This window comes from Morchella importuna (genome assembly GCF_003444635.1).
Source record: "Morchella importuna strain M04M26 chromosome Unknown Morimp01GS001, whole genome shotgun sequence".
NCBI lineage: Eukaryota > Fungi > Ascomycota > Pezizomycetes > Pezizales > Morchellaceae > Morchella > Morchella importuna.
In genome coordinates this window covers 662077-680540 of record NW_025763398.1, presented here as the reverse complement: position 1 = coordinate 680540, position 18464 = coordinate 662077, and the positions used below count along the sequence as shown (strand labels likewise).

Here is an 18464-nt window from a genome sequence, read left to right as displayed (position 1 = left end):
GACTGGTGAGCATGATATATAATATAGCTCTTGAGATTTGCTCACGTCTAGTATAAATGACATCATGAAACCCGATGCGTACGCCTAGCTACGGTAGCTTTCTTTACTAGTGAAAGCTGTGTTACAGGAATATGGGAGGAACTTTAACTTCACTCCGGCAATCCCTCCACCCTCCGGGGCTGCAAAATGTGGGAATCGGTGAAGTACTCACTGCTCACAAAATCTAGTATCGGAATAACCAAAAATCTACGGTGTTCGGACTATCTTACGGTCCGATATTATTATTCGGGCAATAATCCCTGTTACTACTTCCTTCACTTGTGGTTAAACGCGATTGATGTCCTAACCTGCCTAGTGCAACCTCTGATATGTATTCACCAGATGGGAGGCTCGGAGGACGGGCAAACCCCCGGGGCCCCGCTACTCGGGAATGGGGGCCAGGCCATTTCTGATGAAGGCCGATTTTTTAATTAACACGCGAGTAATTTAAGGTTTATGTGGGGTATGGGGTAGGATGAATCTTCGAGTGATCGGCTGTGATGCAACGGGCTCCGACGACACTTTTTCCCGCGAGCTTCCTTTTCGAGTTAACAGGGTTTCTGCTACCCCGGTTATTATACTGTACGGGAATGCCTTTTAAGGAGATATTTATCAGCCAGCACATAAAGAACGAGAGACACCTTGCTGTCTCTCAGGCTCGTTCTTCCAAAGACGTGCTAGCTCAAAGAGGGGTTTTGCCAAGAAAGTCTATCACTAGTCCCCGACTCCCCGCAATTGTAGCCGCCTTGGCAGGAACTCCACACCCGGACGATCAGCTACCTAGCTCGCCGATTTTGGGTCCACATTGTCTTCGTCTCTTTATCCCCATTCAGGATGAGTATAACATCGGAGTCCCTAGACTGTCAGTTATATCCCACAATTTAGCCCGTACGTACCAGGCACTGCGCCAAACAGCACTTAGTAGTTTTCCTTTCAAACGCCAGAACGAAAATCGGGTACCGGAAGACCTTGAGATCTTGGGTCTTTTGCTTCTTCTGACTACCTCCTCCCTGGACGGAGGGTACCTACCGACATCCTTCAGCCAAGGTTGTGGGGACTGAGGTAACACCAGCAGGGCTAGAGGCGGGAACTCAATTTTCTTTTTCTGTTAATTTCACTGATCGCGAAACGGCTTGCATGAATTCGTACCTGTCAAGAACTTTGCAATGACCATTAGGGATGGCAATCACTACGGGTAATCAAAGTCGTCAATTGTCCCAAAGGCCAAAACTATGGGTTCTATGATGATAGTTAATTATAACTTCTGATTGTATCGCCGCTGAGGGTTGGGGAACAGGTAGTCGATGATAGATGCGTAGTGTTCTTTCAGCCCTCATATATCTGTGTTATCACGGTCGTGATTGTAGGCACTGGATTTATGGCCGACAAAAGTTTTCATATCATGCGGTTCTTTGTCTACGTATACATTAATCTCTCAGATTGACAACATCCCGATGGAAGGAACCCCGCGTATACCTAAGTAGGATAACATCGTGGCCTCTGGAAACAATGAGGTGGCCTTTAATTCACTTTCTCTTTATATATCTTAGATCGAAATAACCTTTGCCTTTCAAAGACTCTCCAGCTTTAAGCATTCCAGAGTTTCTTTAAAGTCGTCCATGAACGGAAACGCCCCTCCAGCCTGCACTCTAGGCTTTCAGCTATATATCCAGGATCTAGGACTCCATATTTGAATTCAATCATCACAATGAATACCATTATTATATCGGAGATATAATGCAACGGATATTTGCTCACTATATCCTTCGTCACCGGTATAATTTAACATGTATCATTCGGGCCGACTCGTACGTTTTGCCGGAATATAGTGTACCTGACATAAACTCCATGTATCAGTCCCGGAGAAGACTTGAGGTACGCAGTAACTTAAGACCACTCTTTGATATATCCTCAATAATTCCTTTCAACCAGTCAGTAATAACCATATTTTCTTCCTGTAGACTCAACCCTCGCCAAGCCATACCAGTCAGTCTCCATGCAGCCACCATGCACAGGCAGCTGCAGGGCTTATATAATTCTGCATACGCCAATGACCTACGTCCTCACTGGCAGAAACCTTCCAAACCTGTGCAAAACCACCTCACCAACCCTTCGTCTCAAGTCCTTCCCCCAGGAAAAATCACAACCTCTCTCCACCCGTACATACAACACGGCCATGGTGTCTCTAACGCGAAGCTCCGACAACCTCGACCTCCTCCTCTATGACGCCGCGGCCACACCTCTCATCGAGCCTCCCGCACCCAGCAACGCCAGCCTCTCGGAAATCCTGTCGGAGCTCGCACATCTCATCAACGAGCGGGAAGCCGCCAAACACACCCCCGTCGACGACGACAACAACGAGGACGAGGCGCCCCAGTATGATCCTGCGGTGATTGGCCAGCTCGAAACTATCACGTCGGAAATGCAGACTATGAATAACCGCCTGAGTAGAGCAATATGGCAGATGGACAACGGCTTTGACGGCGTGGGTATCAGAATGACGAGGTTGAATAATAGGTTGTGCGCTATTGAGAATGGGCTCAAGAGCTTGAGGGAGGAGCCGGGAGGGAAAGTGCTGGAGAGGGCGGCGCTGTAAGTTTTGGTCCTGTTTGGGGTTTGAGTGCGGGGGGGTAGTTGGTTGCTGTTGCTACTGCTGTTGATGCTAGCTAGCTGCCTGCCTGCCTATCATATGCTATGTACATATACTGACTGACAAATAATAGCGAGCACAACCGCCGCGCTAGAATTCATAACAGTCGTGTTAAATCGCAGGAAAAACTGATGCCCATGCACACGCCTCGAAACGTTCCGGTACCAGGCTTTACCGCCGACACGCCTTACAAGTTGGCAAACGAGCATCAAAACCGTTAGAACTCCTCCTCCCCCTCGAGTATTTTCCAAATAAGCTGACCAAAATAAAAATACAGAGGACAAGATAATTCAGTGGCTCGACGCCCTTGGTCTGGATACCGAGAGAAAGGGATGCCATATGCGGTTGACAGAGTTCGTAGGAGTGCCCTGGGACAGAGTTTTAGACAATATGGAAGTCTGGCCAAAGGGTGCTAGCTACTAAGCTACATGTAGGTTGTTCTATATTGCTTGCTACTGCTTGGTACTGGGAGGAGTTTTTTGTGCTTTTTGGCTAGAATTGATTTTGGGCTTGGGACGGGGTTTGCACACACTGGCGCAGGGGACTTTTGTATGAAATAGCATTCGTTTATTGTATGAAGCCAGGAGGATTGGCGGGGGGGGGGACGGGGACTGATCAAGAGCCCGGACATTTTTTCTTCTTTTTTGTGTAACAGAATAAATAATATATATATTTCGTCCTAACTAAACTGCTACACACTCGCGGAGAATTTGTACGTTTCTGGGACAAGGGTCATACAGGAGATGTTGGGTGCCACGGGCTGCGATTGGTTGGAGCCGTATCAGAGTGATATAAGTGGCTGGTGATAAGGGCAGGAAGTGCAAAACGCTGTAATTCGATCATCCTGGTTTCGTTCTCAATGCCTAGCTATGTAGCTTTCATGTATTTGCATTCCGGCTGGGATCTGAGACGCCAGGACGTCTAAAATATATGCTCTGTACCTACTCTACCTAGACCACGTTGTTTGGGTGCTCCACAGCTCCCCCGCAATGCAGGTGGTGTTGCTCAGCTGACACAACCGAGTTGGTACTCTATTTCCTAGTCTAGCCGGCTGGGCTTTACCTGAATATGCAACGTCCAAAAGCTGAATGCTGTCGTCCTAGTTAAGGGCCAAGGCCGTACGCGTCGATCCAGTACGGTGCCTGGCACCTTAATAGTACCCACCCACCAAGTTGGCTCCCCGTCATTACCCGAATTCTATAACTCATCACATTCCGGTTCTCTAGCTCTCTGCATATAGCTACATGCAATTTAACTTTAGGGAATGAAACACCACGAAGTGCCAATGTCTGCGGGCAATCCCCTTCCTCCGGGTACGGGGTCGAGAACCGAGTGATATGCTGTGATCATAATTGAAGAGGGTCGGGGTTTGGGAATATAATTCGAGTTGGGGTATAGCATTCGAGATGGGTCTTGCGCCAGTAAAAGATACCGGCTATGGCCTTCAGGTATATACATGTAATATTATGCCCAGCGGTCGTCGTGGGGTTGGAATATGTCAGGTATATAGTCGCAGCTAGCTGGTGTGGGAGAAGACGTATATGTAATTGGCTAGTTCCAGTTTCTACTGTAGGTGACTCTCGTTAGAGTTCGATTGTGGCACCGGCTCCCGGGGTGGTGGCGGGGTGGTGGATGCGTCGGTCCGTCGGGAGTCTACTCTAGACCAGGTATGTTCGCAACATAATCTATATTCGTAAGTGGCGTTTACCGAGTGAGAATCCATGATTGACACACGCACCACAACAACATAGACCTGCGCCAGAGCATCAACACCGCCTATGAGAGCTACTTCTCAGATTCAAAGCCCTAACTACATGTACCTCCTATAGTGACTACTGCCGGTATACGAACTACAACACGCCAGGGGAGCAACACCAAGTCGAAAGTGCTACATAGTCACGACCACCATGGCCACCCGCGCCGGGCAGTCACAAAACAGACCAGAGAAAGCCCTCCCGGAAAGACAAAGCAGCTATACCGGCGGTTGAGGCCCTTTGTGGCCTGGCGCGGCGGGTGGTGCATCGTCTCAAGTAGCGAGGGGTGCGCCGGGCGCTGGTGGGGTGAGTTGAAGGGATGGGATCGATGGAGATGCGGTGCGGTGTTGGGGTGAGCTTCGTCTCTGGGTCGATATGTATAGACGTCTGGACGGGTGTTGGGAAGACTGGTGGGGGTACTATCAGTAAGCTCGAGATCGAGGGCAGGAGATTCAGCGCTGCTGCAGTGTTGTGTAAGTTTACACACCAAAGCGTGTTTGACGAACACAAGTAAAGTGTGCTAAAAGCGTGTTCAAAGTGTGTTGGTATCAATACAAGCATCTATGCTATACATGTTGTGTTAGTTCTGTGTTATTCGTGTGTCGGAAGTGCGTATACCAATTGTGCCAATCCCGGTGAGAGTAGGTTGCCTTTGTGTACGTGTCTTTGTGGGCTCGATGCCAGTATTATTATCAGCATAGCTACGGGTATTAGTGCATGCTGATGTCAATATATTTGTGACTATTTTTGTTATGAGGGTAATGAGTATGCTTACGAATATTAGCATCGATATCGAGTATGAGTATTTTTGTGAAGATAATGAGTACGATTTATGAGTATAATTATTAGTGTTAGTACGTAAACAGCAAAGATACCAGCACACATTAATTGAGCTACTTGATAATAGTGTAGTGTGGAGATCTAAGACAACAAGAGTAGTTATTACGATGCTATGCTATTTCATCATCATTTCCTAAAAAAATAAAGCCTATGGTACAGGAAGCAGGAAGAGCCAAGAATAAGGAGGAGAAGAAAAATAACAGGAAGAAGGACGGGGTATCTACTCTATATCCATTTTATCAACCTCCTCCTCTTCCACCACCATCTTCTCCCCCTCCTCCCCCTCCTCCCCCTCCTCCCTCTCCTCCTCCTCCCCTTCTTCCTCCTCCCCCTCCTCCCTCTCGCCCTCCCGCTGCGTCGCCACATCCGCATCCCCCACCTCCACATCCCCCTCCGCCCCGACCCCCTCCTCACTTTCCTCCCCCTCCTCCATCTCCTCCTCCGCCCCCGCCCCCACACTCGGCGTCATCCCCGCCGGCGTCGCCGCACCACTCTCCCCCCACCACCCCCCACAACCTTCAACCCCCACCCCCCACCCCGGCCCCCTCCACCTCCTCGCCCTCCTCCTCCTCCGACATGCCCTCGCGCCGGTCCTGCTCGTCCTTGTCCTCTTTGATTTGAGCCCACATCTTCTCGAGCTGGTCAACGATCTGACCAAACTGTGTGCGCCGCGCAGCCCACACGGCGCGGTAGTCCTCGCGCTCGCGCTCGAGCGCGCTGATCTCTTTGTGTAGCCGGTCGAGGTTTACCGTCTGTTCGTCGCGCGCTTTGAGGCCCCCGTGCGCAGGATGTCGGTGGCGATCGCGTCGTAGAGGAGCTTGTTGGCTTTTTCGTTCTGGGTTTTTTGCAGTGTGGTGCGCAGGGAGATGAGGGTGCTGCGGGCGGTGGAGGCTGTTTCAACTACAGTATGCCGGGGGGTGTTAGTTTTCGTTTGTTAAGCAGAGGGAAGGAAGAGGGGGGAAGGGGGAGCTACGGATATCGCCCTTCTCCTTCTCGTAGCGCTCGACCTCGCGGCGGTTGGTGTCCTTGAGCAGCTGGATGCGCGTGATCACGCTCTCAAAGTACTTGAAGTCGGTGTCGATGTCGTCGCGCAGGCGGGCGGCGGCGTCGGGTGTTAGTGGGGTGTCGGGGGTTGTGAGGCTGCTGCAGCGCTTCACGAGGCGGTTGTAGGGGCGGGCTTCGTGCGCGAGGACGCGGGCTTTGACGAGTGCTTCTTCTGTGGGGCGGGTGTTAGTGGGTGTCTAGATGAGGGTGGAGGGAGCGGAGGGGGAGGGTACCATCTTCGGGTTGGGTGTTGGACATGGTGAGTGTTGTGTGTGTGTGTGTGGGATTGGAGTGAGAGTGTGAGATTTAGAGGTTGGATGGATGGAGGGTTCGGCGGGGGTAATGATCGTGAGAGAGCTCGGAGGGTTTGCGCGGCGGTGAAAGTAAGTCTTAGTAGCTGTGTAACATCGAAGGACTAGACACACACAGCCAACTAGGCCGGATACAGACACGGCTGTGGCGGTGCCAGCGGTCGAGCCCGCACAGCCACAGCCACATGCAGCCATTGAATCATTCAGACGAGACTGCGAAATCTTTCGTCTTTCAGCAACGTCGTCTTCTCTCTCTTCTCTCTCTTCCCACTCTCTCTCTCTTCTATTGCATCTCAACCTCTTCTTCTTCTTCTTCTTTTATCTAGCAATAGATAGATAGTCATCTACATAGCTATCTGCACCCCCCCCCCCCCAGGATAAATGCTCTTGAACCATTAACCCTCTATCTAGCCCGCTATATCTATCCTTCTCTCCCACACATATATACTACCTACATCTAAGCTCTCCAATAACACAATGCCGACCCCACAAGGTCCCGTCAAGAGCCTCTACGCACTCTGCAAAAATGTGCTCATAAAATACGTCGACAGTGCGTCCCCCCCCCCATCTCCCCCCCATCTCCCCCCTCTTAACACTAACCCCCTCCCCCCAGCAATCGACGACGTCGGCGACATCGACTACCACATCCTCCGCCCCATCCTCCTCAAGATCACCACCCCCAAGCAGCTCAAAAAGCTCGAACTCAACTGCCCCCACCTCCTCCCACACACCTCCGAGATCTGGCACAAGCTCATCACACGCGACTTCGGCGCCTCGGCGCTCTCCAAGCGCTCCCCCCCCTCCAGCAACCCGCACGCCTGGGCCCGCGTCTACGAGAAGCACCTCAGCGACGCCGAGGCCGCGTCGGCCGCCTCCGCAAAGACACTCCGTGAGCAGATGAGCTCCCTTAACAACGCGAAGGCCTCGCAGCGCGCAAAGATCGTCTCGAATACGTCGGGCTTGCCCCCGACGGGGCGCAGGCCGGGCTCGGGCTGGGGCAGGCCCAGTGATAGCTGGGCCGTCAAGGCGGGCAGTAAGACGAAGAATATTGTGCAGAAGGCGCGCAGGGAGGCGAAGGAGGTGGGGAAGTTCTTGGGAAGGAATAGTCGTCTGGCGGCGCCGACGCATACGCTGGGCCGCGCGGAGGTCAGTCGCACGATGAGGGAGAAGATTAAGGATCCCGTGGTGCTGCCGGAGAGGGAGGTTGTGCAGAGTGCGGCGGCGGCGGCGGGGGAGAAGAGGAAGAGGGAGGAGGGGGAGGGCGGGGATGTGGATGAGAGGACGAGGAGCTGGATTGGGGGCGGCGCGAAGAGGGTCGCTGTGGGCAGGTTGAATAGGCCTGGTGCGGCTGGGGTGGGAGCCGCGGGCGCGCAGCAGCAGCAGGTGAGGCAGAGAGTTGAGGCGGACCCATTTATGAGACGGAAGCCGGCGCAGGGGGCGAGGAGGTAGGTAATTGGCTAGTTAGATAGATATGTGGCCGATCTGTAGGCCGAAGGGGGGCAGGGCTTGATATCTTGCACCCATTTTCGTAATTTCTGCTACTCTTTTTTTTCCCTCTCTCTCTCGTGTTCTTTGGTATATTGGCGTGTGGTGGTGCTAGTGTGATAGAGGATCTCTCTTCTTTTTTTTCCCTCTCTTTCGATTTTTCTGCTTCTTGTTAGTATCGTTTGTGTTGGTTGGTCAACAGAATGTATGGCTGTAGAGCTATGTTTTTATAAATATTGAATTAAACTATTTGCTTCTTAAGGTGACTTGGTTGGTAGTGCGGAGGTATACTGGGGAGTTAACTAGTAGTGCTGATATGTATTTGTGGGTTAATAGCGTGCTTCCGCCTCTGCATTCTCAATGTAATGCGGTGAATTGTAGCTGAGATCGAGATCTAGTATGTTAATTGCTGCGCTGGTAGCTCACTTCCTGTAGATAGTAACTTCATCAGATAGAGGGACTATTTAGAGTGCGAGGTAGGTTTCTTTCTCTCGGGGCCTTTGATTGTTCCCTTAGATTTTTTTACTGGTGTTGGGCTCGTTCGTCATAGATGATATAAATCGTCGAGTTCAACTAGCTAGTAGAAATGATGAATTAATGAATTAAACAAAAAAAAAAAAGCTAGTAGAAATATAATCATGGGATATCACTCGGTTTTATACTGGGGGAAGCGGGTAGGGGATATCGGGGATTTGTAATCTCTGAAGCCCACTATGCACGTACGAGTTGACTCTGCAGCTGTGTTAGGTGTAAACGGGTGATGTTTGATGTTTGATGCTTGATGCCCCGCCCATGCCACCTGTCCAGCTGGATCTCCCGCAGTGTAAATTACAAAGGGGCCAAGTTCCCCATTATAGGGGTTAGGGGTGGAGAGATGGTATGTCATGGAATCTCTACCTTACCATTTGGAATTGCCCGCTTCGAAACATGTGTATGGGCTTCAAGACATCGCAGGACTGGCTGGTGCATGATAGTGAGTTTATGCTCCTGCCTGCTAGGCTCCCGTCGGGGCAGCGGGGAAAAAAGCTTAGACACGGAGGATAATGGCGGTTGGTTTGGGCGTTATTGGTCTTGCGGGGCTCGGTTAAGGGTGATTTTTTTGGATTTTACTTTCTTGCGAATCTATACTTGCTTTGTTTGTTGACTTATGTTGAACTGGCGGTGGACGGAGGGAAGTTCCAGGGATAAGGTTTGTGCTGGATGACGCTGGGCGGTGGAGACCAGTGAGCGTCGTAGCTAATTACAGACTACATATAAATCAATCAGTTCTGTCGAGTCTCCTCACTGGCCGGAAATGTGACAGTTTGGTTTGGGCTGGTCATGGGTTATCACTCGCTCCAGCAGACATTTTTTTTTTTTAATTCATTAATTGTATGCAGGCCGTGCTCCAGCAGACATCCATTGGTGGGTTGAATGACATCAGATTCAAGCTGGCGCTATTGAGTGGGCTGACGTACGGACTATAAATGTGATATATAAGGCTCGCGCAAAGGGAGGGGGTGGGGGGGGGGGGGGGGCTCTAGCTGGCGAGTGTGCTTCGTTGTATGTTTTGATCTTGGCATATTTACCTACATCCATAAAAGTGAGATCGAGAGCCTGCCTTGTTCAATCACCTCCCTCAGTGTCCACATCTCTTATCAAGTGGTGTGGAGACGACACCGATTGCTAACCACACAGCTCCGCAGTTGTCTACATTTGTGCCGCACAACTTGCACACAAAGGGGGCACGGTGCGTGCAGTGCGAAACCTATGCCACTGTGGTTTATCTACCATTCTCGTGGGAGACTTTGGTGCTGGTCAGGAACCTAGCAATATCCAGACTGCCCCAGTCCCTGAATCCCTATCGGACACAGTGAGGTCCCGGGAGACAGCCAGAGACAAACGCTATTTGTGGCAAATAATTGCTGTTACCGTTGAAAACTACGCTGTTGTCAACGTTTATCGTTTAGTTTAGACGTAGCTCCAAACTAAGTATCTACATCTTGTTCTCTAGACTATACCTATAAAGAGGGGCCTTCCTTCCCTCTTCGGTCTTATCATCAGCTCTCGTACACGATGGACTTCGCTCATCGGTTCCCCGCTTCCCTAAAGACAACCACTACATGGAGCTGAGCCTGCACATTGTGAATGAACATCACCGGTTATACTACGGGAAGACCAAATCACACAAACGTGGACATGTCCCAGGACACAGGAAAATCTAACGCAGTAAACCTTTTACCAATATCTGCTACTACCGTCTCCAGAAAGGGCCTGACGGTAGAGGCGTTTTTAACCAACTAGAATATAGCACAAACGCAAGATGCCCCATTCTTGTGCAGTTGCTCTATCAGCTACCGGTAAAAGTATAGAATACTTGAGCAAGGATGCATTATTAACGATGTAATGTTACCTAACCGGCCACCAGTTATGTGGCCAAGACTAGCCCTCGATGTACCAATCTCAATTGTGAGTTGAGGCTTTTATTTTACAAACTTTCTGCGCCGCGATCCTTACTTCGTCTGTCACAGAAAGAAGAGATAACATCTATAAGAAACCAGTTCTTCATACTGCTTCTGTACAGATTCACTTTTCCAGGTTGATCTCGAACACCCAGATCTGAGTATCTCGCCTCTCGGATGGTGGTTATATAAACTAGGTTCACAAAGATGACCGAAATACAGAGGTATTTATGTCTCTCAATAGTATTGTTCACTTCCGTTGCACATTTTAGTACGTCATTTTCAGTCTACAGTTACACAAGGTAGCAGCTACTACTATTTAGTACTAAGCTGAATCTCAATTGGATGATGATGGGTCATACGAATACAACCCTTGAAGCCTATGGTAATTCGTGTATGCATGGTAGCTTGGTAACAGGTCCCAAGGGTATTCTGAGGTCCAGGTCCCATTGACCTAATTTCACTTCTTTTGTCACTGACACCGACACATATCGGGTCACAACCTCTCTGGTTTGACCCTCCTACATCTGCCAAGGTTTCTATCACAGGGAGTCACTCGACGTCAAAGCACAGCCAAACAATCTTTAACGCACCGTTATGGGGATATCTTTGCACGTATGTGGGGGTCACTAAAGGCCAATATACATCCAGAATCAGATCGGAAGGCCACAGCCAGGTTGAACCTACATGCATGATGTAGTGTGAACAAGATATATTTTCTGGGCAGAAGCAGGTATGGACTTGCTTCGATATAGTGAGTTCGAGGCTCATGAGCGCAGCATGATATCAGCGGCCCTGCACTGCAGTGCCCACTCTAAACCTTCCTATAGCGGCAAGATTCCTCAGACTCGTTATCAGTATCGACGAACCATATGTCCGTTTCCACTCTACTCGAGCGGTCACAGGGCTCTCTGCAGTCAAACAACCTTGGGAGGGGGGGGGCTCAAACGGCTTCACATTGGTCGATAGGAAGATTTGAGCCTGGGCTATGCGGGCTATGACATAGATAGAGACTCAGTAACGGTTTATGTGAGATATGGAGAGACCGGCGCTATCCCTATAAGGAAGAGGATACCACAAATGAGGTAAAAAGTGTTTACTTCGTATTCCTGCATGTCTCGAGCTATGCACAGGAGGACAGGGAGGGGTCCAAAGCCGAGAAAAACCAACATTGGCCTGTTATATGGAAACACGAGCACACCCACTCGCTCTATTCGTGAAGATATTGTCCACTAGGAGGCCGGCTTTGTCTGCGCAAAGCTGTCAGCTGGGCATTGTCAAGGATGGCTTGACTTTGGAGACTGGGACATATATGATTGATCGAGATATGTATTTTATCTATCAGGGCTTAGATTCTTTGATCGATGGAACGAACTTCCATATATACTGTAGTGTGGGTTTGGGTTTTCCTTAAAAGCCTCAAACTGTGGGATTTCATTTCAAGGCCGATTCCCACCAAATCTTCTGATTATAACTACAGCTTTTTGAAGAGCTCTTGTTTGCTTTAGGAGAGGGTTACAATTATAATAAAGTCTGCAGGGCGATAATAATAGGCCCAGGAGCGAACAAGCAAGAAACTGGAACGGAGAATCATTGGCTCACAAATCTACCTACTGGATATGGTCAAAGAATGAAGGTTTAAGTTAGCCTGCGGGGTAAATAGGAACCAAAAGAGGAATCATGCCGTTCATTTAAGCTAATTATGGAAGAGCAGAAGACTGATGGATATGATAGATGTTGAGTTGTGTTTATTCAATATCGCTCTCTTGGGGTATCATTCATGCGTTCCGACTGTTCTGAAACGCTAACCGTCTCCAAGGTACCCCCCGATGTTTTTATTAGTAACAAGTGTATGTACACCTGAGCACGAGTGCTATCGAGTGAAACGAGGTGGGAGGTATTTACCCGGTTGGGTTGACTGTCCATGGGGGACTATCTACATGTAGTTACGTGTAGGGTAGGGGCTGTAAGAGTGATTGCTTACCTACATGTTTCCTGGGCATGACGCTCTGTTTCTGGCCGACAGAACATACCATCCCCCTGCAAGCGCCAGAAGAGGGTAGGAATTATGTTTACCTATCGGAATCCCATTGTAAGCGCGAAGGTCTCGCCACCACATGTAGCCAGCCCCTAGCCCATAGCTCCGATCAAGCTGAACCATGATCCAAAGTCAATCGACCACCTATCCATCCCCTGTAACTCACTTAAACCCTACACCGCCCACTCTCTCAAGAGTAAACAAATAAGTAAATAAACAATCGCCACCTACGTACACTTAAGTGCCCATCAACAGTATCTGCCACTCTCTCCCACCACAAAACAAGCGACCCCAACCACAGGCCAGAACGGTGCTACCCGAGTGAGACCTCATGAAGCCACGACTCGCCAAACAGCAACTGATAGGCTAAACCTAACCGCCCATCACATTCCCGTCCCTGAAACTCACCCCCTGAGCGTCTAACTCTTCTAACTATAACACCCCGTGTTTCGCACAATATGGAAGAGAGCCCCAGAAACAACATTGCGAGCGAGTGATCCGCTCAGCTAGGGCCAGGGCAAGGGGATGGATGAGATGGCCAAAGGGAGAGGGAGGGGGGGATGATGATGCGGGAAGTGTGATCTTTAATTTTACCATACATAGATACCTACTTATCACAGAGCACCCTCCGAGAGTCCGCACCCTCCTTCCCTGCCATGCGCAACGCCTTGTAAGGCCTGCCCTACCTACCATACCCCCCATACCGGTACCTCCCATACCTACATCTCTAGCTCTACCAATATCAACTGCGCATACGCCGCCGCCTCGCTCGCTTACCACAAGCGACGAGAGGACGAGAGCAATAGTGTTGGTAGAGAAGGTAGGGGAGGGGGGAGGTCCAATTTCTAATCTTGCGCAGCAGGGCCGAGATTATTGCGCTTGCAGTTGCAAGTAAGGGGATTGGGTTGGGCCTGCAGCTGGCTGGCTGGCTGGCTGGCGAGACGAGATTGACAGCGGAGATAATGGGACCGGGTTTTTGATATTTTTTTTCACGTGGAGAGAGAAGTGGGGGGGGGGGGGTGTAATTACGTAGCGAAGAGGGGGGGTCGCTGTTTTTTTTCTGTAAGAACATAGTTGAGTAGGTACATGTAGGTATAGTAGATGGTATTAGATTGTGTTATCGTAATGTATCTATCTGGGTTTCAAACTCAAACTGTCCCGATATCGATAGGTCGATACCCATTCCAACGGCGTGGGTTTACTTTTTTTTTCTCTCTCTTTATTTTTTCGAGGGGCAGACAAACGGACGTTTAGAAGTTGTCTGCCTGTTGCCCAGGCTGGGACCCTGGGGGCTACCTATATGATATTATATTATATTACCGTCGATGTTGTGTGGGGAAGGAAGGGGCCGCTGTCGCCATTCAGAAAGGGAGATAGCAGACGTCAACTACCCCACCTCAGTCGAATTTGCCTCTCCTTGCTTCCGCTTTCAAATGGGGCCAATATAACCTGCTTCTATGAAGAGGATATAATATGAATAAATAAATACAAGACTTATAACTCATTTCCTTCATGGTCCACGCAGCAGCTGAGTTATCTAGCTTCATAGGTAGCTACATGTATGTAGGCTGGTGATATGCGTAGCAAGTGGATGTAGTTAATATAAACATAATACAAGTAATACTTAATGATACAAAAGGAAACCATTTTTTTAGTCGTAAAAAAGAAACGGCATAAAAAAGAAGCAATGCAACTATATAAATAAAAAAACAGATAAGCGAATACTTTTACTTTTCGTCTCCATTCTCTCCCATGCTTGCAGATAAAAAACAGAGGCTAGAAATAAAGAAAAATAAAGAAAAACAGTGAGAATCTAGGCAACTTTGATCGTCGCTAAAACTCTCAGATGCTCGCTTTCCGTGACTTTTGTACGTAGCTGCTGCCATCCTAAACCAGCCATCCAAAAGTGTATGCCATGCAAAGTCGTCTTCGCTGAGTCTTCGACCCACTCTCACCCGACCAAATAATAAGTCGCTTGCTCAGAACTCTAGAACAAAGACACTGTTCTATGAAAAACAGAATCTGGTAAGTATAGGTAAGACCAAAAAAAGACAGAACCGCTGGTATGCAATCCTCGACGCTAGAGGTTAAGAACGGTTAAGAAAAAGGACGAAGAAAATATTGTACAAAAGAAACTCGTGGATCCCGTATAGAAGAAACTGAATAGAAGGACAAAACATATACAGTGGAGAACTTAGGATGATTGGGTGTGAATGAGAAGTGGTGTATGCGTGTTGGTACATGTATATAACCATCCGTTGTGCAATGGATAAGTTTCCTGCTAAAGAGTTTAAAAATTACCCTAAACAAGAGGAGTATAAGAAAGGGAAATGGAATCGTGACAACCACCACCCCAAATACACACCCCCATGACCCATTTTTGGAATGCAACAAGAAAGGGAAACATAGAAATATACAAGATTTCACTCAGGGCGGAATGTAATGCTTCAAAAGCAATTGAACAGACTGCCGAAAGGAAAAGAAGAAAAAAAATAGACGCTTCCAAAACCGATCAATGAATGCCCAGACCCCGGCGTAAATAGTGAAAGAATTTGTTGAAGAGAAAAAAAAGAATGCTATGAATGGTAAAGGAGCTCCAAAGATGCTGCTTCCGAAAGTCGATAACCGAATGTTGTGAAACCGACTATCTGGCTGAAAAAGGTGGATGCTAAAGGAAAGTGTAGAAAACCAGACCCATTTCACGAAATCCAAAACGAAGGACCCAAAACATTAAAAATCGCCATTAATGAAACTCAAACGCCATGCCAATATAACTGTACTTAAAAGGATGCCATCCGGCGAGGGTCGCCACGACTTTTTGAATTGAATGAAAGCAGCCCTTCTGAATCCCTGGAACAACCCCCAGAGGAGCGCTTTCCAAAACTGGGGCTACCATCGAGGACCTGTTTAGCTCCAAAGGTAAAGCTTTGAGTCCGGCTGATCTTTCCACGTTTCTGTTGAAGTTTGGCCATTTCCCTTTCGCATGTCTGGAGATGAGAAGAGTCCTTCATCTGAACGTATTGCTCCGGCTCGCATCGAACACGGTACTGGTTAAAAAACGAGCAATAACCGCCCTCAAGAATATAGACATCAGGGTAGTAGAGCGCGGGGTATCGCTGCATATTCAACTGCCTATCACGACTGCGAAGATGAAGAGCCCTGAAAAAATCTGTGAGTAAAAGGCGCGAGGAGATATTTCAAGACACAGCCGAACTTACATCCTAGGAGCACGATGGGCGGAAAATTCACAATGGAAAATGATGAGCAACTTCTCGGTTCTGGGTCTTTTGAAGAACATATTTTCCAAAGCTTCTGTTGAATTAACGTTGACAGCGCCTGAAATGTGGCCGCCTTCATACTCATACTCAAAACGGCAATCTACGACCATGAGTTCATCGTACTCGTCTTTGTACTGGCCATCCATAACTTTGCAAAGTGTAGCTTTATCAATGCGCCTCAAAGTATCCTCCTTACTAGTGAAGCAGGGGAGAATTGATTTTTCGCCAGGTGAATCTTTGATGGGCGATAGCTCTGTGCCCTTTGTACGGACATTCCGCTTCATAAGATCATCGGGGTTATCAAACATACTCAAGGTCCTCCTGATCTTTCCCCTGGGACGCTGGAACTTGTGGCGGTGAAGTGGAGCAATTGGAGATCCATCGAGACTAGTTTTTGTAGGGCCGGCATCTTTGGGAAATCCCTTGGACTTGGACTTTGAAGACACCAGTGAAAGTGGCGCGCCTAATTCCCTCTTATTTAATTCCTTCTGTTTCCTTGGGGGAGGCGAACACGCAAACATATCCTCTAACTTGGTAGAGGATACGGTTGGAGATTTTCGAGGAGAGCAAGCAAATAAGTCATCTAACTTAGTAGAGGATACCGCGGGAGATTTTCGAGGAGAACAGGCAAATAAGTCATCTAACTTAGTAGCGGATACCGCAGGAGATTTGCGAGGAGAAGAAGCAAACAAGTCCTCCAATTTAGCAGAGGATACTGTAGGGGATCTTCCGAAGAGACTGGATGTCGAGAGACCAGAAAGGGCTTTAGCATTGATAGCTTTGAAGGAAGTACTGCGACTGTTATGTTTCAGGAGTGAAGGTCTAGTGAAATTAGATGACTTCTTACGTCTGAAAATTCAATATTAGCAAGATATTGACTTTAAACCAGATTCCATGAGCATACTCAACAGGGGCTTCAAGTTTTTTAGTAAGATCCATTCTCGGGATATCCGGTGTTGGAGTGGAAATAGGATCGGGACCAGGTGGACTTGAGCACAAGCTCATCGTGCGACTCAAAGAGCGGGACTGGTTCTTTGTGCGGGCTTCTGTTGGAGACGAGGGTACCATCAATGATGCGGAAAAAGCGGGCTTATGAGGTAATGGAGACAAGTCCATATTTTCGTGACAGGGCGATGAGGATGGGATTACAGGAGTTGTTGGCAATGCTGCGAATATTAGCTAAGAAAGTCTGTATGGGAGACGTTTTACACACCTCTTCCATTCTGAGCATTGGGCCCAAAAGGAAACAGAGAACGCCTCGGTGTTGGGACCTGAGGACTATGATTCTAGTTTAGCAAACAATCAACCCAAAATACAATGTCTTTCGGCGCTCACGTTTTGTCAATGTGAAAATTTTGAGTGATGTCCGCTACCAGCAATGATGTTGGAGATGACTCTTTTCTTCGCTCCTTCTCAAAACAACCTCTCGCCTCCGATCTTACCCCCACGCTAAGCTTTGGTCCAAATAATGACTTGCCAGTTGCATTGCTTGGGCGAGAAAACTCATTGCCGCCTATTGTCCAAGGTGTATGAGATGCAAAAGCGCCCTGCATACGGATAGGTGATGATGCTGCTTCGAATTCCATTTTCCGTCAAGTCTGAATACCCTCCTATGTGAACCCGGTGAAATTGGTGATTTCGAGGCGCACTTGAGGCTTTGCAGCTAATGTTGTTTATTCGATTGTTTATATTACTACCAGGCCTTGGCACGGTTCTTAACGTGTCCAATAAGTACCGAAATGATCCTCCTTTTTTTTTTTGGCGACGCAATTTCCAACGAAAACCCAGTATTATCGTAGAGATTTTCTAGTGCAATTAAGCATAAGAATTTCGAATAAACCTGTAGATAGGGTCAGGCTTCACTACGTGATCAAAGGTCCACTTAAGTTCACGGAGGTGGTGGAAGTGGGTCGTCAAGACGGTTTTTGACTCGAGATGTTGTTGATACTGCTTCTGCTAAATGCAGGTTCAGAAAAGAATCAAAGGAGGATGGATCCGGAGGGCGGTGAAGGGGAAGTAGAAGAAGAAAAAGAAGAAGAAGGAAGGAGTGAGCAGCCAACGAGGATGAGTCTCCACAGCAAAGAAGGACTTTCTGCACAAGCTGAGATGCTTATGTACAACGGGGGGTGGAGACGTCGTTACTGCGGCGACAGGCCTTGGCGTACTACTTTTCAAGAGTCCTTGCTTGCTGCTTCGGCTGAGACTGGTTATTGGTCACTGGGATCTATCCTTCGCGAGACCCACCAAAAAACTGCCTGGCTTGGCCTTCTTCCTTGCTGTCACTTTCACAGTTTCTTTATTCGTTGCTTCCTGTGTGCTTCCCTCTGCATGCATAAGTATGGGCAACGACTGGGTTCTGAGGATCCGATAGGTAGAGCAAACAAGATGGGTCCGAGAAAGGTTCAACAAGGGTAGGGGATAGGTTAACCCTCGTGAGTAGGGACCTGCTCATGAGACAGCAGCAGCAGGCAGCTATGTAGGTACTCTACTCTACTCTACCCACCATACAACTGTAGTGGGGGAGAGAGACACCGCCACTTGAGTCCGACAACAGCTTTACGAGTGACAAACTTGATACCAAATC

General features: G+C 48.5%; 4 protein-coding genes across 4 annotated transcripts; 2 read left to right on the top strand and 2 right to left on the bottom strand.

Annotated features, from left to right (window-relative positions):
- Positions 1-2089: 2089 nt before the first annotated feature.
- LAJ45_00145 (uncharacterized protein) lies at positions 2090-3112 on the top strand (the record flags this gene model as incomplete). The annotated part of the gene is made up of 3 exons (XM_046109747.1): positions 2090-2631; positions 2763-2905; positions 2967-3112. 3 exons carry the CDS (start codon positions 2090-2092, stop codon positions 3110-3112), a joined length of 831 nt encoding a protein of 276 aa, XP_045976440.1.
- A 1505-nt stretch (positions 3113-4617) lies between these two features.
- LAJ45_00144 (uncharacterized protein) lies at positions 4618-6585 on the bottom strand (the record flags this gene model as incomplete). The annotated part of the gene is made up of 7 exons (XM_046109746.1): positions 4618-4850; positions 4931-4963; positions 5062-5144; positions 5508-5942; positions 6033-6183; positions 6257-6499; positions 6561-6585. 7 exons carry the CDS (start codon positions 6583-6585, stop codon positions 4618-4620), a joined length of 1203 nt encoding a protein of 400 aa, XP_045976439.1.
- Positions 6586-7115: 530 nt separating this feature from the next.
- LAJ45_00143 (uncharacterized protein) lies at positions 7116-8087 on the top strand (the record flags this gene model as incomplete). Its single annotated transcript, XM_046109745.1, has 2 exons — positions 7116-7188; positions 7252-8087. 2 exons carry the CDS (start codon positions 7116-7118, stop codon positions 8085-8087), a joined length of 909 nt encoding a protein of 302 aa, XP_045976438.1.
- Positions 8088-15382: 7295 nt separating this feature from the next.
- On the bottom strand, positions 15383-17466 carry LAJ45_00142 (uncharacterized protein; the record flags this gene model as incomplete). Its single annotated transcript, XM_046109744.1, has 5 exons — positions 15383-15761; positions 15821-16729; positions 16785-17046; positions 17094-17158; positions 17216-17466. The coding sequence occupies 5 exons, from the start codon at positions 17464-17466 to the stop codon at positions 15383-15385; spliced, it is 1866 nt and encodes a 621-aa protein (XP_045976437.1).
- Between the last annotated feature and the right edge of the window lie 998 nt (positions 17467-18464).